The sequence below is a fragment of the Salvelinus fontinalis genome, chromosome 5, assembly GCF_029448725.1.
Source record: "Salvelinus fontinalis isolate EN_2023a chromosome 5, ASM2944872v1, whole genome shotgun sequence".
Taxonomy (NCBI): domain Eukaryota; kingdom Metazoa; phylum Chordata; class Actinopteri; order Salmoniformes; family Salmonidae; genus Salvelinus; species Salvelinus fontinalis.
In genome coordinates, this window is record NC_074669.1 from 40,099,082 (window position 1) to 40,124,081 (window position 25,000).

The 25,000-nt window shown below is 48.4% G+C and overlaps 1 protein-coding gene across 1 annotated transcript in view; it reads left to right on the plus strand.

Annotated features, from left to right (window-relative positions):
• LOC129855583 (metalloprotease TIKI2-like) overlaps positions 1 to 25,000 on the plus strand; it is a 100,596-nt gene that overhangs the window by 49,325 nt on the left and 26,271 nt on the right. Inside the window, exon 3 of the mRNA XM_055923404.1 lies at positions 13,419 to 13,565. Within this exon, the coding sequence (XP_055779379.1) occupies positions 13,419 to 13,565 (147 nt within the window). The remainder of the gene's footprint in view (positions 1 to 13,418; positions 13,566 to 25,000) is intronic.

The window sequence follows — 25,000 nt, forward strand, 5'->3', positions numbered from 1 at the left end:
TGACAGAGAGTAAGATTGAGCACTATTTCATCCCTTTCTCTCTTTCTTCTTTCATTCGAATCTCTCTTTCTCTTTTCTCACACCATTCCTGGGTATTCATGGTGAAGAGGCAGCTGCTCTGCAGCTCAAACGATACTTTATTATTTTCTGAATTTTCAGGCTGGCAGGAAAGTACAGATGAATGGTGTTGTATTGGGGCTGCCAAGTCAAACAGCGGGGTTTGTTTGTGGACAAGTGTAAAGAGAGCAGAGCCGATCCCCCCACAGGTTCTTATTAACTGGACTAGGGGGGCCGGGGAGAGGGGCTGTGGAGCCTAGGCCTGAGTTTGGACTGGGAGAAAGAGGGGGACTGAAGGAGGGGAAGGAACGGAGGCTAGGAGACGGAGAGATTGCCCGAGGGATGAGGTCAAAAAGGAGGGATAACAGAGAAGGATGATGAGATTTGTCCCCCGCCAGGCTGAGAGGGTCCTGCAGTGTTCAGCACCGGAGACGCTGGTTCAGGAGGGAGAGGGGGAGGAGACGGAAGAAAGGGAGGCTTTCTGTAGATGCTGGGAGCACCAAGTTACTGCCACTGGGATTGTCCCCTGGTAATCCCCAGATTTCCTGGGCTGAGAGAGAGAGAGAGAGAGAGAGAGAGAGAGAGAGAGAGAGAGAGAGAGAGAGAGAGAGAAGGAGAGAGTGGGAAGAAGAGAGATAGAGAGAAAGGGAAAGTCAAAACCGGAAAGGCTGGCTGACCGGAAAGATTGTCAAAAAATGTATAGAAGGGACAAAAGTTTTAGCTGTATGTATGGTATGGTTGTGTGTGTGTGTCTAGATAGGGTACTAACCAGGGTAAAGACTGTGTAAGGGATCTGGCTGTTGCTATTGTCAGATGCTATCAGTTGAAAGCATTGCTTACCTTCAAATAAGTGAAAGTTACACAAAAGAGGTGCCAAGAGGTTGTCAAAATATTTAGCCAATTCTTGGAAGTTGGAAAATCCCATTTGAAGAATTTTTTTTGTTTACATGTTGGTTTTATAGCACTGACAGGTTATACAGGGTTACCTAAAAAATATAATGTATGGGGCTACTGTTGAAGACAATTGTGAAGCTACCAGAGAATGTAAAGACAACTTTGAATTGGTCTTGTGTGTCACAATCTCCATTTCCTACTAAATCTCCGTTTCCGACTAAACGTAAAAGATCAGACGACAGTGGTTTTGAAAGAGCCTCAATAACTTGCTCAGTATGACAAACAGGCATCAAGCAGAGATGATAAAGACAGGAAGTGAGAAGAGGACATTTAGACTTTTCAGTCTTTGTTTTACTGTGTCTGTCTTGTGATCAGCCAGGAGTCTATGGGAGTTTAGGGGATTGTGCCCTGGTGTCTTTTCAAAGGCAGCGATACACAGGTTTTCTTCCACATCCAGACGCGCACATACCCACACGCACCCACACGCACCATACGTACACACACAGGTCCTATAGTATCTGCCGTAGTGGAACCACTCAGGAGGATGTGTGTATGATGAGATGTCTGGGTCCTGGTTTCCCAACCCTAGCTAACCCTGGATGTTATTACAGCCACACTCACCCCCAGAGTCTCAGGACGCTCTGAACCCGATCCCCTTTGGGCTAAGCCTCATTCCTTCCCAGCGGAGCCCAGCCGAGCATGTTCCTGGGTCAGGGGTGCTGGGTCTGCTGGTGAAACACAACCACCTCAAGGAGCTCCCAGAGAGAGGCAGGCAGTGGAGAGGAAGAATGCCTGAAGCTGTTTCTCTATGTATCCTCGATCAGTGGTAATTAAATATCTGTGAGCAGACTTCTCAGATCCTTCTCAGATCTCTTGCCTGATGCTGGCAGGTCTCTCCATGCTTGTCATACATCTTAAGCACCTTAGACCCACGGCCCACTTCCACTAATGATGCCCCTTACCCTGCCCACTTCTACAGAGGAGAAACCTACGTCTGCATAACACATGCTTCCATTATGATCTGCCCTTATTTGTTTTACATTACACATCTCCCTCTCTTTCTCATTTATTTTGTTCCGTCTATGTACTTTGAGAGGGTAGAAGGGTGCCTCATTCCTCAGTGGAGAAAAAAATATGTATATACTGTGTATATATATATAGAGAGAGAGAGAGAGAGAGAGAGAGAGAATAAAGAGTTAACAAACCAATTTTTTTAAGTAAAAGAGAGAGGAAGAGAAAAGAGAGTTAGGTAGGAAAGGAAGTGAGGGAGGAAATGGAGTGAGGTAGGAAAGAAAGTGAGGTAGATGACATGAGCGAGCTGTCCAACACCTTGTCACCAGCACCTACTCATTACATGTTATAACAACGTAAAAGTCTTAGGCGTAAAACCAGGAACACAAACAGTCAGGGTTTAATACACTTCAAGGTCAATTGCTTCTATGTACACGTGTTGATAAATGGCTGTTTTTCTGCACCTTCTCTCGTTTTTTTTCTCTTGCTCTTTCTTTCCACTGATCACATAGTAAATGTTGGAATGCTTCACTGGCGTTCCAAGACTGTCAGCGTGGAGCTCTTTCCAGCTTTGTTCTTTATGCAATCTTTACTTAATTAGGATCTCATGAAGGTGTTGTGATGAGTAACCTGTGTGAAGTAAAGTGTGGTATTAAATTCCATGAGATCATCACGTAATCACCCTCCACCTTTGTGAAGTGCCTATGTCAGGCCTCTGTGGTCAAGCCTGTTTCAGCCTGTCCCTTAGGCAGAGAGAGACACTTCATCTGAAGGACAGCCACTCTGTCCGTCAACATACACACTCTCACACTCACACTCGCACAACGCACACACGCACGCACGCACGCAAACACTCACACACCTACACATACACACACACTCATTCAACACATCAAAGTGCAGGCGCTATGGCAAGAGCACAGAGATGTGCAGTCTCCGCAGTGTGAGAACAATATTGACTTACCAGACCACTCACAGCCCTCCCCTCTCTCTCTCTCTCTTTCTCCTCCCCTCTTCCTCCACCAGGTCCAGAGTGTCTGGTGCAGTTTGCTGTGTTTAAGGAAACTCCCAGCAGTCCAGAGGGGCTGGCAGGTTGAGTTGTGCCAGCCTACACCCCGGCCCGCACCCAGCCCCAGCCCTCTCTCTGCCCAGGGCCTGCTCTGGTGTTGCTCTTGGCAGCCGTAGAAAGCACTGGGCGGGCAGAGAGCCATGTGGGTCAAGGGCTTGGGCAACGTCAATGCGCATCTGTGCCTCAGCCCGCCAGCCAGAGGAAAAATGAAAACAATAAAGCAAGCACGCGATATAGAAATAAATATGTGAGGGATTGTCATTATGGAGCCGGCAGGGGGTCCTGGAATTTCCTGGTGAGGTATGAGGTGTGCGGGGGAATGAAAGCATATTTGCGGTTATTAGTGCTGAGCAATTAACCAACACCAACATCAGGGGGGTTTTGGTTATTAAACAACTAATTGACCAACGATGGTTCAATTACTTGAATTCCATTTAGTTAGCTATTTTTTTGTGAACCCAACACGATGTTTCTCTAGGGAGAAATCAAATAATTCAGAATAGAAATCAAGTCAAGAACTATGTGGGATGCTGGGCTGAAGGGAGTAGTAGTTTTCAGTCAGCAAATATTCAACCTAGTTCAGCCCAGAAATGTGGTCATTGATTAAAATCAAATCAAATCAAATGTTATTGGTCATGTACACTTGATTAGCAGATGTTATTGAAGGTATAGCGAAATGCTTGTGCTTCTAGTTCCGACAGTGCAGTAATATCTAACAAGTAATATCTAACAAATGACACAACATATACCCAAAATACACACAAATCTAAGTAGGAATGAATTAAGACTATATACATACTGTATATGGATGAGCGATGTCACAGCGGAACGGACTAAGATACAGTAGAATAGTATAGCATACAGTATATACATATGAGATGAGTAATGCAAGATATGTAAACATTATTAACATATCCGCAGCAGGTCTCCAAGGTGAACAGCCTCTGGCATGTTAGAACAATGTATGTAAGGGAAGTCGGCAAGTCAGATCCGTAACTTCGGGATAAGGATTGGCTCTAAGGGCTGGGTCGGTCGTTAAGTGACTAATACCGTAGCATAGTATAGAATATAGTATATACATATGAGATGAGTAATGCCAGACATGTAAGCGTTATTAAAGTGACTAGTGTTCCATTCCTTAAAGTGGCCAGTAATTTCTAGTCAGTGCCTATAGGCAATAGCATCTAATGTGCTAGTGATGGCTGTTTAACAGCCTGATGGCCTGGAGGTAGAAGCTGTTTTTCAGTCTCTCGGTCCCAGCTTTGATGCACCTGTACTGACCTTGCCTTCTGGATGATAGCGGAGTGAACAGGCAGTGGCTTGGGTGGTTGATGTCCTTGATGATAAGCTAATATAATGACCACAATCCATTGCGCCTGTTCTTTCCGGCTACGTAAGGCGTAAAAGTGTGAGAGAGCAATGTACACAACAATGACGAGAAAGAAGGATAGAGACAGTTTGTGAAAGTATGCCTCATCTACTTTGAAGAACTAGTACAATGATTTAGTCAGACAGCTTTCCAGCCCACTTAGGCAGGCTAGCCCACTTAGGCAGGCTAGCTAAATAGGATGACTAAAGACAGTACAGTATGGGGAGCACACAGAGATGGCTGGCTGGCTGGCTGCTACTGTCTGAACAGAGATTAGATGATGACTAAGGATTTAAAAATAATAAAGTAATCAAATAAAAACTTTGTAATATGCACAACTATTTTATTATTTCATAGTAATTTCCTATTCTTCTGTTGACGTCTACCCAATGTGGACATGACAGCAGTGTTCTTCATTAGTGCTGGCTGTCGGCCAAATAGCCAGTTACACAAACATTTTCAGTCGGCTACATTTTCCACTTTTCATGCAGTTTCAATTCGCTAGTTCGTCGAGCCCTCTCCCGCTAAAATAAACGATATGCATCTTCTAGCGATTTATTAGGCAGCTAACGACTGGAACGAGCTGCAACAAACACTCAAACTGGACAGTTTTATCTCAATCTCTTCATTCAAAGACCCAATCATGGACACGCTTACTGACAGTTGTGGCTGCTTTGTGTGATGTATTGTTGTCTCTACCTTCTTGCCCTTTGTGTTGTTGTCTGTGCCCAATAATGTTTGTACCATGTTTTGTGCTGCTACCATGTTGTGTTGCTATAGTACCATGTTGTTGTTATGTTGTGTTGTTACCATGTTGTGTTGTCACGTGTTGCTGCCGGGGACCGTCACCAGAGGCTCCGGACTGGGGATCGTCGCCGGAGGCTCCGGACTGGGGATCGTCGCCAGAGGCTCCGGACTGGGGATCGTCGCCTGAGGCTCCGGACTGGGGAACGCCGCCGGAGGCTACGGACTGAAGGGCGTCGCTGGAGGCTCCGGACTGAAGGGCGACACTGGAGGCTTCGTGCCATGGATCATCACTGGAGGCTTCTTACCATGGATCATCACTGGAGGCTTCATGCCATGGAGGCTTCGTGCCATCACTGGAGGCATCACTGGAGGCTTCTTACCATGGATCATCACTGGAGGCTTCGTGCCATGGATCATCACTGGAGGCTTCTTACCATGGATCATCACTGGAGGCTTCGTTCGTGGAGCGGGCACATCCCCTCCTGGCTGGATACCCACTTCAGCCCGGCACGTTTCAGGCGCTGATACAGGACGTACTGGGCTGTGCAGGCGCATTGGAGATACCTTGCGCAGAGCCAGCGCAGGATACCCTGGACAATGGAGGCGTACCGGATGTCTGAAGCGTGGAGCTTTCACAATTCATCCTGGCTGGATACCCCCTGTAGCCCGGCAAGTGCGGGGAGCTGGAACAGGCCGCACTGGGCTGTGCTGGAAAACCGGGGACACCGTGCGTAGGGCTGGCGCAGGATAACCCGACCCGAGGAGACGCACTGGAGACCAGATGTGCTGAGCCGGCACCATCCCTCCTGGCTCGATGCCCACTCTAGCCCGGCTGATGCGAGGAGCTACGATGTAGCGTACAGGGCTGTGAACGTGCACTGGAGACACCGTGCGCTCCACCGCATAACACGGTGCCTGACCAGTACGACGCTCCACCCGGTAAGCACGGGGAGTTGGCTCAGGTCTACAATCTGACTGAGCCAAACTCCTCGTGTGCCCCCAAAAATTGGGGGGGCTGCCTCTCGTGCCTGCTCCGCTGTGCCTCCTCCTCAGGACGGCGATGTTCTCTCGTCTGTCCCCAGGGTCCCTTGCCTTCCAGAATTTCCTCCCATGTCCAACTCTCCAGGTAACCACGCTGCTTGGTCCTCTTTTGGTGGGTAGTTCTGTCACATTCGCCGTAGTGAGGAGACCAAGGCGCAGCGTGATGTGAATACATTCTTCTTTAATTAACAAAGAACACGTAAACAAACTAACAAAAACGAACATGAAGCTATAATAACTGAGTGCTGACATGCAACTACACATAGACAACTACCCACAAAACCAAAATGGAAAATGGCAACCTAAATAGGATCCCCAATCAGAGACAACGATAAACAGCTGCCTCTGATTGGGAACCAATTCAGGCCACCATAGACCTACATTACCTAGACATACAAAATCTCCATAGATAAACAAAAACCCTAGACGAGAAAAAAACACACATACCCACCCTCGTCACACCCTGACCTGACCAAAATTGTACCAAAAACATAGAAAACTAAGGTCAGGGCGTGACAGCCTGTCAGTCACAAAGCAAGCAATGACAGGGCGAAGTGAGAGGTGCCAACCAATGTTGTGGACCCATTTAGTCTCAATGCTGAAGATGGGTCAGAAGAAAGCTCTGCCTCACTACTTGCTGTCCTGCATGCGGCCTTAGCTAAGCTTGATGACCCTCAAGCTGCAGGAGTTGCCACTGTGTGTTGTCAGCTTGGCTTACCAAACAACGGCAATTTGTGCGTGTTTCGCATAAATAAGCCTACGTTTAAACATGATATCTCTCCAGCTCCAGCCCTGTGGTCCTAGCTAGCCTCACCCGAAATTATTTGGCGGGTGCTGTGCAACTCCTGCAAGATTATTGTAGCTCTCTATCTTTACTGTGTATTGTGGTATCTGTTGTAATACAGTCTCTATTACTATTACTATTACTATTATATTAGTTAATTTGATTAATTAGTATATTCCATAAGAAATATTTTATATTTATATTATATCATTTTTTTCTTCACATTCTGAGCTGAGAGAACACCACATCACAATGATGCTGGGCATGCATTGCTGCTCCTCTTGTGGGGCTGAACTACAAGCAGAAGATGGTCTTTAGCTGTGCCCAGCCTGCCTAGGCATTGGCCTCCTGCGTGAGGCCCTTACTGATGCCTGCATTAACTGCGCTATCCTGCTTGTGAGGGTGAGGGAAGCGCGGCTAGCCAGAGTTGAGGGTCTTCTAGCACTCCCTTCAGCATTGGGGACGGAACAGAGGACTCAGATAGCCATGATGATGACCTGCTCTCCACTCGGGCATACAACCGGCACTTTAGTGACCAGGATGATGACACGTCCAACATGGCGAAGGAGGTGCCAACCAATGTTGTGGACCCATTTAGTCTCAATGCTAAAGATGGGTCAGAAGAAAGCTCTGCCTCACTACTTGTTGTCCTGCATGCGGCCTTAGCTAAGCTTGATGACCCTCAAGCCACAGCCCCACAGCTCTCACCCACCACAGCAAGGATAGTAGGATGCTATCTGCCATGTGCAATGCCAAACAACATGGGCTAGACCATATGCCTAAGGTGGATGAATACATAGAAGAGCCGATGCTCTCCCCAGATGAAACCCTGAAGGATGATGCCCGCTGCCCCAGACCTGCAGGGCCACAGATGAGCTACTGTCATGGGCCTATGACACAACGGCTCACATGGCCCGCATTGCGATCTCTCTCAGTGCTCATGCTAGCACAGAACAGGATGCAACAGCCAGTGCACACAGACCTGGACCTCTGCAACCTGAGTGACACATCTCTTCAAGTGTTTGCTAGGCAGACTGATGTCCACCCTAGTTGTGACTCATTGCCAGGTCTGGCTTTCCCAAGCCCCAATGTCCGATAACTCCAAATGGATGCTGAGAAAGCTCCCAGTGGTCCCCGGTCTGCTCTTCAGCCCCGCGGATGAGCGGGCCTAAACGTAGAAAACAGCTGAGTCAGGCTACACCGCTGTGGAACCCACAGCCCAGAAACCAGGCATCACAAAGTTAGGGCAGAGGGAGGCCTGACTCACCCTCAACAACAAGATTACATCTCTCCTGGAGAAGGCTTCCGTCCAGGTCTGGATTTATAGCAGTTTTTCCCAAAGCAGGTTTTCCCAAATGTTCTCCCGTTTCTCATATCACATGTTCTCCGGACCGTAGCCGCAGGGACGGAAGCCTTCTCCAGGAGAGATGTAATCTTGTTGTTGAGGGTGAGTCAGGCCTCCCTCTGCCCTAACTTTGTGATGCCTGGTTTCTGGGCTGTGGGTTCCACAGCGGTGTAGCCTGACTCAGCTGTTTTCTACGTTTAGGCCCGCTCATCCATCCCTGGACTTAAAGGATGCTTACTTTCACGTTCCTGTGTTACGGGAACACAGACTTTTTCTGCGGTACGCCTTCCATGACCAGGCATACCAGTTCACAGTATTACCCTTCGGCCTCTCCCTGGCTCCTCAAATCTTCACAAGATACATGACCACAACCCTGAGCTCCCGCCACCTACAGGGGATCAAAAACCCGCAAGTAGGGACGAGGATATGGCAGCACATGTGGACCTGTTCGCCTCAGAGCAAACATTCCACTGCTCCCTCTGGTTCTTGCTGGCAGAGTCCAAGAGCCCTCCTGGGCATGTATGCCCTAGCCCATACATGGCCAGAGGACCTACTGTATGCTTTCTCTCCAACCCCCCTGATCTTAGCAACGCTACACAGGGTCTCTCAGGCTTAGCACAGGCTGCTGCTTGTAGCCCCCAGATGGCCAGTGAGACCTTGGTTTCCAACTCTCCTCCGTCTTCTGGAGGGGGTGCCATGGCAGCTCCCTCACAGACAGGACCTGCTCTCACTGCAGGATATGGCATCCCAGCCCAGACCAACGACAGCTATGGGTGTGGCCCCGGAAGAGCCCGACCCTCTCTGCTTCGATCCTACTATTATCGAGATGTTACAGAATGCCAGACCCCCATCATCCAGGATCATGTATGCTGGTTGCTGTAAGCTGTTTATCGAATTATGCTCTACAAGGGCTGAGGAACCGATGTCCTGCTCTGTACTTATTGGACTCAGGTTGCTCTGCCTCTACCTTGAATGTGTATGCCTCAGCCATATCGGCTAACCATTTAGGCAGCGATGGAAAATCGGCAAGTCGGGGTCCACCGTCTACATCCCCTCAGGGGTGTCCTCGCAAAATCCTGGGATCTGACACTAGTTTTGGAGGCTTTGACAAACCCTCCCTACCGAGCATACGGAGGAGCTGGACATAAAATGGTTCTCTCTGGAAACAGCTTTCCTCTTAGCTATTTCATCAGCGAAACGTGTGAGTGAGCTCCACACGCTCTCTATGAGTCCTGTCTGCCTACAATGGAAGGTAGATGACCTAGCTGTGACCTTATGGCCCAATCCAGCCTTTTTCAAGCCATCGAGCTGGCCTACTGCCCCCCTCCTCTCCAGAATGCGAAGGAGGACAAGCGAGCAAATCTCCTGTGTCCAGTCCGTTCTCTTAAACGCTATATGCAAGCCTCGGAGCACTACAGGATGTCAAACTAGTTGTTTCTGTGCTTCAGTGGTAAGTCAAAAGGCCTTGCGTTGTCCAAGCAGTGGCTTTCACACTGGGTTGTGGATGTCATCACCCAGGCCTACAAGGGTGTAAGGTTCCCTGTCCTAGAAGGTGTGATATGTCACTCGACCAGAAGTGTAGCCACATCCTGGACTGCACTTAGAGGCGTCCCCCTGAATGAGATATGCGCAACTGCTACCTGGTCGTCGCCCTGCACGTTCTCAAGATTTTAAAAGGTCAACGTCACATCCTGCCACACCATGAGGTCTGCCATTCTTCCAGTGGCACAGGTGCATTAATCAGAGGTTAGTAGTGCAATTCCTCGCGACCTTGTTGGTATGACTCATCCATACTTTCACCGTACTGACATTCTGAAAGGTATGAAGTAGAACGAAAGGTACAAATGTAACTATGGTTCTACGAATACCTGGTAGACCGTCAGTACTTTCCTGTCACTCGGAATCTTTGGGCGAGAAAATTCTCTGAGTGCGTGGTCTGATGTACGGTTTTATATGAACCGTGGGGGCACATCCTCCCATGCTGTCACGTCACTAGCATGACTTTCTTGTTATTATTACTCGAACTACGCGGAGTGCGAGGGATGTAATCCATGCTTTCAACCACATTGACAGTCTTCAGGAATTAGAATTAGTAGAGCCATAGTTACATTAGTAACTTCCGTTATATGTCCATTGTATTGCATTGTCAGTCAGTAAGTATAGCCTACCAAATCGTATCGATGAGAGAGTCCTTAATTTGGCTCCCTAATTTGCATAGGCTACTGGGAGGCCTAAGCTTATTGGCAATGATCTGAAGATAAATTATGAAAACATTCGATGAAGATGGTGAATCATCACAGCAGGAACAATATTTGGTATTTTTGCATTTGGTATTTTGTTAGGATCCCCATTAGCTGTTGCAAAAGCAGCAGCAAATCTTCCTGGGGTCCAGACAAAACATGAAACATAACACAGAATGACATAATACAGAACATCATTTGACAAGAACAACTCAAGGACAGAACTACATACATTTTTAAAAAGGCACACGTAGCCTACATATCAATACACAAACACAAACTATCTAGGTCAAATAGGGGAGAGGCGTGGTGTCGTGAGGTGTTGCTTTATCTGTTTTTTGAAACCAGGTTTGCTGTTTATTTGAGCAATATGAGATGGAAGGAAGTTCCATGCAATGTATAATACTATATAATACTATATAATACTGAACATTTTCTTGAATTTGTTCTGGATTTGGGGACTGTGAAAAGACCCCTGGTGGCATGTCTGGTGAGGTGAGTGTGTGTGTCAGAGCTGTGTGTAAGTTGACTATGCAAACAATTTGGGATTTTCAACACATTAATGTTTCTTATAAAAAGAAGAAGTGATGCAGTCAGTCTCTCCTCAACTCTTAGCCAAGAGAGACTGGCATGTATAGTATTTATATCAGCCCTCTGATTACAATTAAGAGCAAAACGTGCCGCTCTGTTCTGGGCCAGCTCCAGCTTAACTAGGTATTTCCTGGACCACACAACTGGACAATAATCAAGATTAGACTAAACTAGAGCCTGCAGAACTTGCTTTTTTTAGTGTGGTGTCAAAAAATCTGAGCACCTCTTTATTACGGACAGACCTCTCCCCATCTTTGTAATAACCATTGAATCTATTTTTTTGACCATGACAGTTTACAACCTAAGGTAACGCCAAGTAATTTAGTCTCCTCAACTTGTTCAACAGCCACACCATTCATTACCAGATTCAGCCTGAAAAAAATAAAATAAAAATGGAAACCTAGACAATATCCAAAACAGCTAAAAATACACTGAATTCATACATTTTCAGTCATTTAAATTGTAAAGTAATGTCTTTCTACACATTACCACAACAAATGTTTTCAATCTGGGAGGTAAATTTTGCAGTGTATTTCAGATGGAATCTAAGCATTAGTATATACCAGAGGCCACCAAAATAGAGCTCCTTGGGCCTGGCTGGCTGGCTACTATTTCTATTTGGCTGGCTACTCAATGTACTTGTGGAAAACACTGTGACAGAGACAATGGAATATTTTCAATGTTTTGGCAATTGAATGTTCACTATTTTGGGCTTTGGAATTTCCATTAAAAAGCTCTAAAATCCTTTTACTGTCATTATTTCACAATGTTTTTAAAAAACTAAATTGCTCAGCACTAACCGTTAAGGCCGCAGGTTTGATCAAGGCCCATTTTGGGATTACTGCTTTGGCAGGATGACAGCACGGCGCTGGGCCCTTGGCTGAAAATAGACTGTGAAACACGTCTAATAAAATAAATAAGATTGCTCACCGCTCTCTTTGCAGTGAGAAAGGCTGGGTGAGGTCCTGGGGTTGCTTGCATGCAATGGGAAATATGAGAAGAGGTTAAAGAGTGGACTGAGGGAGGGAAGAAGGGAGGGAGCAAGAGGGAAAGAGGGAGAGAGAGGCATCCATGCTGTCAGCTCTCTAGTGTTGTCTCCCTTCATTAGAACAGAGGCGCACTACTAAGGCACCGCCTCGAAGACTGGTTAGCAAATACAATGACCTCAGACTACACACGAGAGAGAGAGAGAGAGAGAGAGAGAGAGAGAGAGAGAGAGAGAGAGAGAGAAACATTTCTCAAGCTAAATTGAGAAAGAAGAGAGTCACAAAATTTAGCTTAGAACTTGGGTGTGCTCAGCTCATTGTTAAGGTAACAAAAAGTTTAAGCAACATTCAAAAAGACAATACAATAAGGCAGTTATGAGTTCAATAAGTGATTGCAAAAACATAACATCATTTTGTGAATTATTACATATAACCAGTGTGTTGACTTAGGGTAGATCAGTTGTGCAGCTGTAGGCCTTAAGCCTACACACAAATCATGCGGTCGGGATGTCGACCATCAGTATTTACGGTATAGCCATCACTTTCCTTTACTAACCCTGGTGGAGGCAATTAGGTTTAGGAGTTACCAGCGGTGATGTAACATGCAGTCATACGTATGTAATCAACGGTGCAAATCAACTGACCGCACCACCATAGGACATGAATGTGTTAGTGGGCGGAATGTGAGACGGTGTGAAACTCAATCTACTGTACTCTGAGTAAACCACTCTGTTCCTCACGCCCTCCACCTAGCGCTCCTGTCAGAACGCTTAGCCCTGATTGACAGCTGGCTGGGGCCTGCCAGGCCAGTCAGAGGCGGCCGTGGGATTGAGGAGGCGGGAGCTGGGACTGTTAACCACTGGTGTCTGGGACAGCTGCAGTGTCGCAGCTCCCGCTGGCTGCTGCACACCATAAATTCTCTCTAAAGAGGGTTTACTTTTTATTTTAATGGGGGCTGTAAATTTATGGTGCTGAGGCACTGAGAGAGCTATTTTTAAAGGGACAGTCTCCCTCTTTTCCACTCTCCCTTCTTTTTCCCTGAGAGAGGAGAAGTGGAGAAAATGGAGCTCTGCGATGCCTCTTGTGGTCTGTTTTAGCCAGTCTGCACATGATGGGCAACGTTAGGAAACTAATGGAAAGAAACTTCTATAAACTACCAATCATACAATTCCACTACAGTATGCCTGTGTTAGTGTGAGCCACAACAAAATGAGACTTTAACAGTGTGCTGTTATGCTGTCATTGTTCACACTGCCAAGTCCCTAACAGTTCCTCCCTCTGCAGGTGCTGTTTGCCCTGAACCAGACCCTGCTGCAGCATGAGAGTGTGAGAGCAGGCAGTCTGCAGGGCTCCTACACCACCGAGGACCTCATCACACACTACAATTGTGGAGACCTCAGCTCCATCATCTTCAACCACGACACCTCACAGGTACATCCACCATTGCTGGAAGACGGAAAGGGGCTAAAGCCATGTTATTCCATCCTGGTCCTGAAGATGCAGGCTTTTGTTTCTACCCAGCACTAACACACCCGATTGAACTAACAATCAAGCCCAGACTTAAAGGAGTGACTTACTATGACCACACACTATAGTCGTCACACATCATGTACTATAAATCCTGTATTGACATACCAATTATGGTATGGTCATATTTCAACATTCATGAACACTGTACCATTATGTATGTTGTCAGACTGATGGCACATACATGATCATCTGTGATCACGACATCAGCAACATCTAATTAGGATCATTTCAGCATATTACTTCACTTTACCTTCACAGGTGTATTATTACGGCCGGACAAATGATGGAATAAGACATTCTCTTCTGTATCCTTGGCCCCTAAAGACCATGTCTCCTACAGTTGTCTCCTGTGTCCCTCCGCTAAATCAGACCAGTGAGCCTGGGGTCTTTATCTAATAATAACACATATTAACATTCCATACCACATGCTATAACCATCTAATGGTTGATGGCGGTGCCTGGCTGTGCTGATCTATGGCAGGCCTTATGAACTTTCTACCGGAGTAGCAGGTGTTCCCTGATAAATGGACAGTAATCCCCAGCCCCATGCTCTCCCAGCTCAGTCTTCATCTACTGGGGGCCTGATGGGCCGCAGGCGGGAGAGGTTAATGGATTTCAACACGGAGGGCCCTACTCATTCCTCCGCCTCAGCCGTAGCAGAGCAGGCCAATCCACCAGAGGGTGTAGAGCAATTAGGACGTTCAAAGAGAGAATGCAGACGGAGGCCCTGGCCAGGGCTGCAACCAGGAGTGAGGAAGGGAGGAAATGTTTCCCTGTCATTTCACATTTCCTGAGCGGTCAGGATAGACTGCAGCTAATGGGCTTTCCTGTGATAAGTTATCTGCATGTGGTTCACCCCCCCTCCAACTGGCCACCTCTTTCTTCTCTGTTTTCATTAAACGCTCTAGCGGTCCTCATTCATCAGAGAACCGATGGGGCTCCCTCCCCTTCTCTTTACCCCCCGCCACCAGCTGTTAGTGGCCAGGGCTCCATGAAGAACCCTCCACTGGAGGTCCCCTGACCTCTTTGGTACTGGGGGTTTGTAGAGCCCCCTCCATCTAAAACCCACCATACTCTCCGCCCCACATACACTCCTGTTAGGCTCCTAATGTTCCTAACCTTAACGCAGAGGTTGTAGAGGGCTTTACCTCCCACCCCTTCAAACTCCCCCAGGCTCGGAGTGTTAAAATCTAACAAGTCCTCCAGTCCCCCTTGACAGTCTCCAGTCTCTGCCGTCACCTGCAGTGGCGGAAACATTGGTGGTCCCTCCCCCTTTGGACGCTCAAACACCCCCCTTACCGGCTCAGACAGTGCCTCCTGGACCTCCTCCAGGAATCTCTCCAGCAGCCTAAGAGACGTTATTCCTGTTTGTTGTGCCAAGACTTCCGGGGTTTTCCATCCCTCCTCTCCCAGCAGTCTCAGGTCACCCAGCCTTTGTAAACCCGCTGCCATCAGTTGCCTCTGCAGGGTGGCCGACTGAACCGATCTCAAAGGGATGGCTGGGTTGTAGAAAATAGGCTCCTCCCACACCCACAGCCCAGGCTCCACACCCCCTTGTCGTGTGGACCTTAGCAGCTGCCAGGCCCTCAGCACTGCAGAGTAAAAATCTGAGAGACCTGCTGTACTCAGCCTCTCCAGCTTCATGAGGAACAGCTGCCGGTCCAACCCTAATCCTCCAGCTCTCCTCAGCATTGCGCATGCTGGTTCCCTCCACCGACACCATTATGGTACAGCAGTCTCTGCACCGCCTTTAGCCGGAAAGCAGCCATCCTGCTCTCCAGTTCCACCAGGCCCTGTCCTCCTTCGTGCACGGTCATGTACAACACTGCCGCCCTCAGCCAGTGATGGCCCGACCAGAAAAAGTCCACCAGCTTGCGTTGCAGGTCTGCGAGCAGATTGGCGGGGGAGTTGAGGACAGCCAGTTTATGCCAAAGGGAAGATGCCACCAGGCTGTTGATTATCAGCACCCTCCCTATATATGACACTTGGGACAGGAGCCATTTCCAACTGGCCAGTCTTAACACCACTGCCTGTAACAGCCCCTCCCAGTTCTTCCTGACCCACCTCTCCAAGCCCAGGTACACCCCCAACACTTTAAGCCCTTCACAACTCCACTGCAAACTCCCTGGAAGCAGAGGAGGGGCCTTATCCCCCCATGCCCCAGATAACAGAGCTTTGCTCTTGCCCCAGTTCACCTTAGCTGATGAAGTTCCCTCGTACACCTTCAGACTGTTCTCTAGTGCCTGCATATCCTGACCATCCCTGACCATCACAGAAACATCATCTGCATATGCTGACACTGCTATGCCTGTCACCACATCCATGCCTGTCCAGCACACTCCCTGCAGTCTCTTGCGTAGCAGTCCCAAAAAAGGCTCAATGGCTAGTGTATATAACTGCCGAGATAGAGGGCATCCTTGTCTAATGCCCCATCTCACCCAGACTGGCCTACTGAGCCCCCCTCCCACCTTAACCATACATGACGCCCCAGCATACGACAGCTTCACACAGGTCACAAAACTCTTCCCAAAGCCAAACCCAGACATCACATTAAACAGATACTCATGGTCCACTCTATCAAAAGCCTTCTCTTGATCTAAAGAGACCAGTCCAAAATTCACATTAGAACCTCTCGACAAGGCCAACATGCCCCTAATTAAGAACAAGTTGTCCGTGATTGAGCATCCCGGTACACAATATGTTTGGTACTTATGTACTATCGAGTCTAAATGGGACTTCAGTCTGTTAGAGAGGACCTTGGCAAATATCTTGTAAGCCGCACAGAGTAATATCACAGGCCTCCAGTTCTTAAGTTCATACAAGTCCCCTTTTTTGGGCAGGAGAGTCAGAGACGCCCGACGGCAGCTCATCAGCAACTCTCCTACCCCGACCCATTCATGTAACACGCAAAAGAAGTCCTGTCCAATTATTCCCCAGAATTTTTTATAAAACTCCACTGGGAGTCCATCGACCCCCGGTGCACAACCGGGGGACATCAGGGTTACGGCCTCTACCAGTTCATGGGACAACAGAGGAATGTCCATTTCATCCCTCTGTGCCAGATAGAGCTTAGGGAGTCCTGCAAACAAGACCTGAGCACACATAGGATCACACATTTCTGCCCTATACAACTCAGTATAAAACTCCACAGTCCGCTCCCGCATCTCCCCCACCACAGAGGTCACCCGCCCATCAGACAGCCGTAGACAATGCATACCCTTCGTTTCACCACTCTGTCTTTCCAAACCAAAGAAGAAGGAGCTGGGAGCACCCATCTCCTTGAGCATGGAGAACCTAGCTCTTACAAGTGCTCCCTTTGCTTTAACCTGGAAAAAACTACCCAGGTCCCTACGTAATTCAGCTAAATTAGCCTGGAGGGATACATTTCCTTGCCCCACCAGCTCTACCTCCTCCTCACTGATACTACGCTCGAGTTCCCCCAATACTCTCCTAGCCTCTGAGGATGAGAAAGCTGTATACTGTTGATAGAAGAATTGAGTTTGGACTTTCCCCACATCCCACCATTGACTCAGAGACTCATACTCCTCTCTTCGCTGCCCCCACCTTTCCCAAAAGGTCTGGAAACCTAAGCAAAAAGTGGCATCTTGTAAGAGCTTTACATTAAACTTCCAATAGGATGCCTGCCGAGGCCCTGGTGAAATAGACAGCCGAGCCATGGTTATGTGGTGATCCGAAAACCCCATCGGGAGAATGGTAGCACCAAACAGCCTATTGCTCCGATTCCTGGACATGTTAAACCGATCAAGTCGGGCTGCACTCACCCCAGCCCCAAAAATCTTCACCCATGTATACTGTCTTGTGTTGGGATGTTTAGTTCTCCAAACATCCACTAGGTCGAACTAATTAATGATGTCCCTTAACACTCCCACTGACACTGAATGAGGCTCTTCCCCATTTCTGTCTTTCGTAAAATCCATTGTACAGTTCCAGTCCCCGGCGACCACCAGCGTCTCCTCAGGCGCTACCTGTGAGAGTTCCTGTCTAAGACCCAAATAGAACCCCCCCTCTCTCTCCCTGTGTTAGGTGCATACACATTTATAAAGACAACACCCATGTTGTTAATTTCTGCTTTTACAACAAGCAGCCTACCCCTACACACCTCCTATGAGGAGCACATTTTTGCACAAAAATTTGTCCCATGGCTCAACACACTTGCCCCTTTCCACCAGAGCTCCCAATTGACTTCATTCACCACATTCACTATGCGTCTCCTGCAGAAATAACACCCATATTTTGTTTTGTTTTACATATTCACCCAACACACTCCTCTTTCCCGCATCTCTGGCGCCATTTATATTGAGCGATCCTACCCGAAGAGTCTCCATAAGAAGTGTGAGAAAAGCCAGCAAAGAAAGAGACCAATAGCAAAGCTCAAAAAGCCCCAGTGCCAGAAAGAAACTATACATTTACATTTACATTTAAGTCATTTAGCAGACGCTCTTATCCAGAGCGACTTACAAATTGGTGCATTCACCTTATGACATCCAGTGGAACAGCCACTTTACAATAGTGCATCTAAATCTTTTAAGGGGGGGGGGGGGGGGGGGGCAGAAGGATTGCTTTATCCTATCCTAGGTATTCCTTGAAGAGGTGGGGTTTCAGGTGTCTCCGGAAGGTGGTGATTGACTCCGCTGTCCTGGCGTTGTGAGGGAGTTTGTTCCACCATTGGGGTGCCAGAGCAGCGAACAGTTTTGACTGGGCTGAGCGGGAACTGTACTTCCTCAGTGGTAGGGAGGCGAGCAGGCCAGAGGTGGATGAACGCAGTGCCCTTGTTTGGGTGTAGGGCCTGATCAGAGCCTGAAGGTACTGAGGTGCCGTTCCCCTCACAGCTCCGTAGGCAAGCACCATGGTCTTGTAGCGGATGCGAGCTTCAACTGGAAGCCAGTGGAGAGAGCGGAGGAGCGGGGTGACGTGAGAGAACTTGGGAAGGTTGAACACCAGACGGGCTGCGGCGTTCTGGATGAGTTGTAGGGGTTTAATGGCACAGGCAGGGAGCCCAGCCAACAGCGAGTTGCAGTAATCCAGACGGGAGATGACAAGTGCCTGGATTAGGACCTGCGCCGCTTCCTGTGTGAGGCAGGGTCGTACTCTGCGGATGTTGTAGAGCATGAACCTACAGGAACGGGCCACCGCCTTGATGTTAGTTGAGAACGACAGGGTGTTGTCCAGGATCACGCCAAGGTTCTTAGCGCTCTGGGAGGAGGACACAATGGAGTTGTCAACCGTGGTGGCGAGATCATGGAACGGGCAGTCCTTCCCCGGGAGGAAGAGCAGCTCCGTCTTGCCGAGGTTCAGCTTGAGGTGGTGATCCGTCATCCACATTGATATGTCTGCCAGACATGCAGAGATGCGATTCGCCACCTGGTCATCAGAAGGGGGAAAGGAGAAGATTAATTGTGTGTCGTCTGCATAGCAATGATAGGAGAGACCATGTGAGGTTATGACAGAGCCAAGTGACTTGGTGTATAGCGAGAATAGGAGAGGGCCTAGAACAGAGCCCTGGGGGACACCAGTGGTGAGAGCGCGTGGTGAGGAGACAGATTCTCGCCACGCCACCTGGTAGGAGCGACCTGTCAGGTAGGACGCAATCCAAGCGTGGGCCGCGCCGGAGATGCCCAACTCGGAGAGGGTGGAGAGGAGGATCTGATGGTTCACAGTATCGAAGGCAGCCGATAGGTCTAGAAGGATGAGAGCAGAGGAGAGAGAGTTAGCTTTAGCAGTGCGGAGCGCCTCCGTGATACAGAGAAGAGCAGTCTCAGTTGAGTGACTAGTCTTGAAACCTGACTGATTTGGATCAAGAAGGTCATTCTGAGAGAGATAGCAGGAGAGCTGGCCAAGGACGGCACGTTCAAGAGTTTTGGAGAGAAAAGAAAGAAGGGATACTGGTCTGTAGTTGTTGACATCGGAGGGATCGAGTGTAGGTTTTTTCAGAAGGGGTGCAACTCTCGCTCTCTTGAAGACGGAAGGGACGTAGCCAGCGGTCAAGGATGAGTTGATGAGCGAGGTGAGGTAAGGGAGAAGGTCTCCGGAAATGGTCTGGAGAAGAGAGGAGGGGATAGGGTCAAGCGGGCAGGTTGTTGGGCGGCCGGCCGTCACAAGACGCGAGATTTCATCTGGAGAGAGAGGGGAGAAAGAGGTCAGAGCACAGGGTAGGGCAGTGTGAGCAGAACCAGCGGTGTCGTTTGACTTAGCAAACGAGGATCGGATGTCGTCGACCTTCTTTTCGAAATGGTTGACGAAGTCGTCTGCAGAGAGGGAGGAGGGGGGCGGAGGGGGAGGAGGATTCAGGAGGGAGGAGAAGGTGGCAAAGAGCTTCCTAGGGTTAGAGGCAGATGCTTGGAATTTAGAGTGGTAGAAAGTGGCTTTAGCAGCAGAGACAGAAGAGGAAAATGTAGAGAGGAGGGAGTGAAAGGATGCCAGGTCCGCAGGGAGGCGAGTTTTCCTCCATTTCCGCTCGGCTGCCCGGAGCCCTGTTCTGTGAGCTCGCAATGAGTCGTCGAGCCACGGAGCGGGAGGGGAGGACCGAGCCGGCCTGGAGGATAGGGGACATAGAGAGTCAAAGGATGCAGAAAGGGAGGAGAGGAGGGTTGAGGAGGCAGAATCAGGAGATAGGTTGGAGAAGGTTTGGGCAGAGGGAAGAGATGATAGGATGGAAGAGGAGAGAGTAGCGGGGGAGAGAGAGCGAAGGTTGGGACGGCGCGATACCATCCGAGTAGGGGCAGTGTGGGAAGTGTTGGATGAGAGCAAGAGGGAAAAGGATACAAGGTAGTGGTCGAAGACTTGGAGGGGAGTTGCAATGAGGTTAGTGGAAGAACAGCATCTAGTAAAGATGAGGTCAAGCGTATTGCCTGCCTTGTGAGTAGGGGGGGAAGGTGAGAGGGTGAGGTCAAAAGAGGAGAGGAGTGGAAAGAAGGAGGCAGAGAGGAATGAGTCAAAGGTAGACATGGGGAGGTTAAAGTCACCCAGAACTGTGAGAGGTGAGCCGTCCTAAGGAAAGGAGCTTATCAAGGCATCAAGCTCATTGATGAACTCTCCAAGGGAACCTGGAGGGCGATAAATGATAAGGATGTTAAGCTTGAAAGGGCTGGTAACTGTGACAGCATGGAATTCAAAGGAGGCGATAGACAGATGGGTAAGGGGAGAAAGAGAGAATGACCACTTGGGAGAGATGAGGATCCCGGTGCCACCACCCCGCTGACCAGAAGCTCTCGGGGTGTGCGAGAACACGTGGGCAGGCGAGGAGAGAGCAGTAGGAGTAGCAGTGTTATCTGTGGTGAGCCATGTTTCCGTCAGTGCCAAGAAGTCGAGGGACTGGAGGGACGCATAGGCTGAGATGAGCTCTGCCTTGTTGGCCGCAGATCGGCAGTTCCAGAGGCTACCGGAGACCTGGAACTCCACGTGGGTCGTGCGGGCTGGGACCACCAGGTTAGGGTGGGCGCGGCCACGCGGTGTGAAGCGTTTGTATGGTCTGTGCAGAGAGGAGAGAACAGGGATAGACAGACACATAGTTGACAGGCTACAGAAGAGGCTACGCTAATGCAAAGGAGATTAGAATGACAAGTGGACTACACGTCTCGAATGTTCAGAAAGTTAAGCTTACGTTGCAAAAAAAATAAAATAAAAGATCTTATTGACTAAAATGATATAGTACTGCTGGCTGGTGAAGTAGCCTGGCTAGCAGTGGCTGCGTTGTTGAAAGTGAAGCTGGCTAGGTAACCTCGACAATTTCTCTAAATTTCTCTAAACTACACAATTATCATGGATACAAGGACAGCAAAGACAACTAGCTAACACTACGCTAATCAGTCGTTCCGTTGTAATGTAAGTTTCTACAGTGCTGCTATTCGGTAGAAGTTGGCTAGCTAGCAGTGTTAGCTAGCAGTGTTGGCTAGGTAGGAGGACGGCAGCGCGGCAGGCGAAAATAGCTGGCTAGCTAACCGATAATTACTCAAAGCTACACAATTATCTTAGATACAAAGATAGCAAAGAAAACTATGTAGCTAGCTAACACTACACAAATCAAGTCGTTCCGTTGTAATGTAATCGTTTCTACAGTGCTGCTAATCGGTGGCTAGCTGGCTAGCTAGCAGGGTTGACTACGTTACGTTACGTTACGTTAGGACGAGAATACCTGGCTAGCGAACCTCAGCGAACCTCGATAACTACACAATTATCTTTGATACAAAGACGGCTATGTAGCCAGCTAAGTAGCTAGCTAAGATCAAACAAATCAAAGATAGCAAAGACAACTGTGTAGCCAGCCAACACTACACAAATCAAGTCGTTCCGTTGTAATGCACTCGTTTCTACAATGCTGCTATTCGGTGGCTAGCTAGCAGTGTTGGCTACGTTGCGTTACGTTAGGACGAAGATAGCTGGCTAGCGAACCTCAATAACTACACAATTATGTTTGATACAAAGACGGCTATGTAGCTAGCTAAGATCAAACAAATCAAACCGTTGTACTGTAATGAAAATGAAAATCAAACCGTTGTACTATAATGAAATGTAATGAACAGTTATACTACTATTCGGTAGACGGTGGACGTTTGCTAGCTGGCTAGCTGCTGGGCAGATAGCAGTGTGGACTACGATAGACGACGAAATACGATAATTACGCAATTATCTTTGATACACAGACGGCTATGTAGCTAGCTAAGAAGAAATTGCTAAGGTTAGACAAATCAAACCGTTGTACTAACGGTTTGAGAGTATACATCTAAGAGTATACATCTAAAGTGTCTGAAGGTAGACCCTTAAATCAAATCAAGTTTATTTTATATAGCCCTTCGTACATCAGCTAATTTCTCGAAGTGCTGTACAGAAACCCAGCCTAAAACCCCAAACAGCAAGCAATGCAGGTGTAGAAGCACGGTGGCTAGGAAAAACTCCCTAGAAAGGCCAAAACCTAGGAAGAAACCTAGAGAGGAACCAGGCTATGAGGGGTGGCCAGTCCTCTTCTGGCTGTGCCGGGTGGAGATTTTAACAGAACATGGCCAAGATGTTCAAAATGTTCATAAGTGACAAGCATGGTCAAATAATAATCAGGAATAAATGTCAGTTGGCTTTTCATAGCCGATCATTAAGAGTTGAAAACAGCAGGTCTGGGACAGGTAGGGGTTCCATAACCGCAGGCAGAACAGTTGAAACTGGAATAGCAGCAAGGCACGGTGGACAGCAAGGAGTCATCATGCCCGGTAGTCCTGACGTATGGTCCTAGGGCTCAGGTCCTCCGAGAGAGAGAAAGAAAGAGAGAAGGAGAGAATTAGAGAGAGCCAAGATTTTCAAAATGTTCATAAATGACAAGCATGGTCAAATAATAATCAGGAATAAATGTCAGTTGGCTTTTCATAGCCGATCATTAAGAGTTGAAAACAGCAGGTCTGGGACAGGTAGGGGTTCCATAACCGCAGGCAGAACAGTTGAAACTGGAACAGCAGCAAGGCCAGGTGGACTGGGGACAGCAAGGAGTCACCATGCCCGGTAGTTCTGACGTATGGTCCTAGGGCTCAGGTTCTCCGAGAGAGAGAAAGAAAGAGAGAAGGAGAGAATTAGAGAGAGCATACTTAAATTCACACAGTACACTGGATAAGACAGGAGAAGTACTCCAGATATAACCAACTGACCCTAGCCCCCCAACACATAAACTACTGCAGCTTAAATACTGGAGGCTGAGGCAGGAGGGGTCAGGAGACACTGTGGCCCCATCCGATGATACCCCCGGACCGGGCCAAACAGGAAGGATATAACCCCACCCACTTTGCCAAAGCACAGCCCCCGCACCACTAGAGGGATATCTTCAATCACCAACTTACAATCCTGTGACAAGGCCGAGTATAGCCCACAAAGATCTCCACCACAGCACAAACCAAGGGGGGGCGCCAACCCAGACAGGAAGATCACGTCAGTAACTCAACCCACTCAAGTGACGCACCCCTCCTAGGGACGGCATGAAAGAGCACCAGTAAGCCAGTGACTCAGCCCCTGTAATAGGGTTAGAGGCAGAGAATCCCAGTGGAGAGAGGGGAACCGGCCAGGCAGAGACAGCAAGGGCGGTTCGTTGCTCCAGAGCCTTTCCGTTCACCTTCACACTCCTGGGCCAGACTACACTCCAGAATACACACTTACGCACTGTTGTGACCCACTTCCTCAACATAAACCGTTTCCTGGGTGAGAGGACACCATGCCCATCATTTTTCATAGCATGTTGTACTGATCTTGCAAACTTTCTTGGATCAGAAAAAAAGCCGTAACTTTTTTCCCCTTGGTCTCATTCAGGAACCTTGTCAGTTCCCTCAACGTGTACTTTGACCCTTCTGCTTGACTGCTGTCAGCCCTGGACCAATTGAAGAGGAGTCTGAAAAAAATAACTCCTCATCGTCCTCTTCCTCAGATTCACTTACTCCTCTCCATCTCCCATCCTGACCAGCTGCCCTTCCTCTCTGGTCAGGGCCTCCCCCCCAGCACCAGGAAAAGGTTCCATGGTGCATTTGACCACACCCTTTTTCCTTTTCTGCTTGACACCCTCCTCCTCCCCCCCTAATCTCTTACACTTCCCCACTATACTCTCCTCATCCACTAGCATAACCTGACTAGACCCAGCCTCATCTACACCACCATCCATAGCATGACTAGACCCAGCCTCCACTACACCACCATCCATAGCATGACTAGGCCCAGCCTCTGCTGTCTGCATCTCATTGCCCCCTGCACGTTGACCTCGATTTCCCCCACTGGCGCTTGTGCCCTCACCTTGTCTACGGCCTTTATGTGGCCACGCAAAGCTCTTATTCCCCAAATTCCCACACTCAAAACACCGTAGACTATCTGTGCTGGCAAACCCTGCGTAGAGCCACTCACCATGCCTCACTTTAAAATGCACATTTAGCTGTTGTTCATTGTTATTCAGAAACATAAACACTTGCCTCCGGAACGAAACAACGTGCTTAACGGCATCTGCCTGAAAACCTACCGACAGGTTTACCAAAACGACTCAGCTCTTTCCTGATTTGATCATCCGTAATAAACAAAGGCAAATTTGCAACTACTACCCTTGTCGAAGGGGTAGAAAGAGGTGAAATTGGCACCAACACACCCTTACAAATATTCCACTAGCAATTAGCCTACCAACCAACTTTGCTCTTTTCATGAACACAACCACAGCTTTGTTCATTCTAGAAGCAAAATGTATAAATTCAGCTCATACCTGTTCACCGACTGCAGAACCTCCTCCACTTTAACTCTATTCTCAGGAATACACCTGAATTCATGCCGTATCAACAGCGTCTCCTCCGTGCTAGGCTGAGAAGCCATCG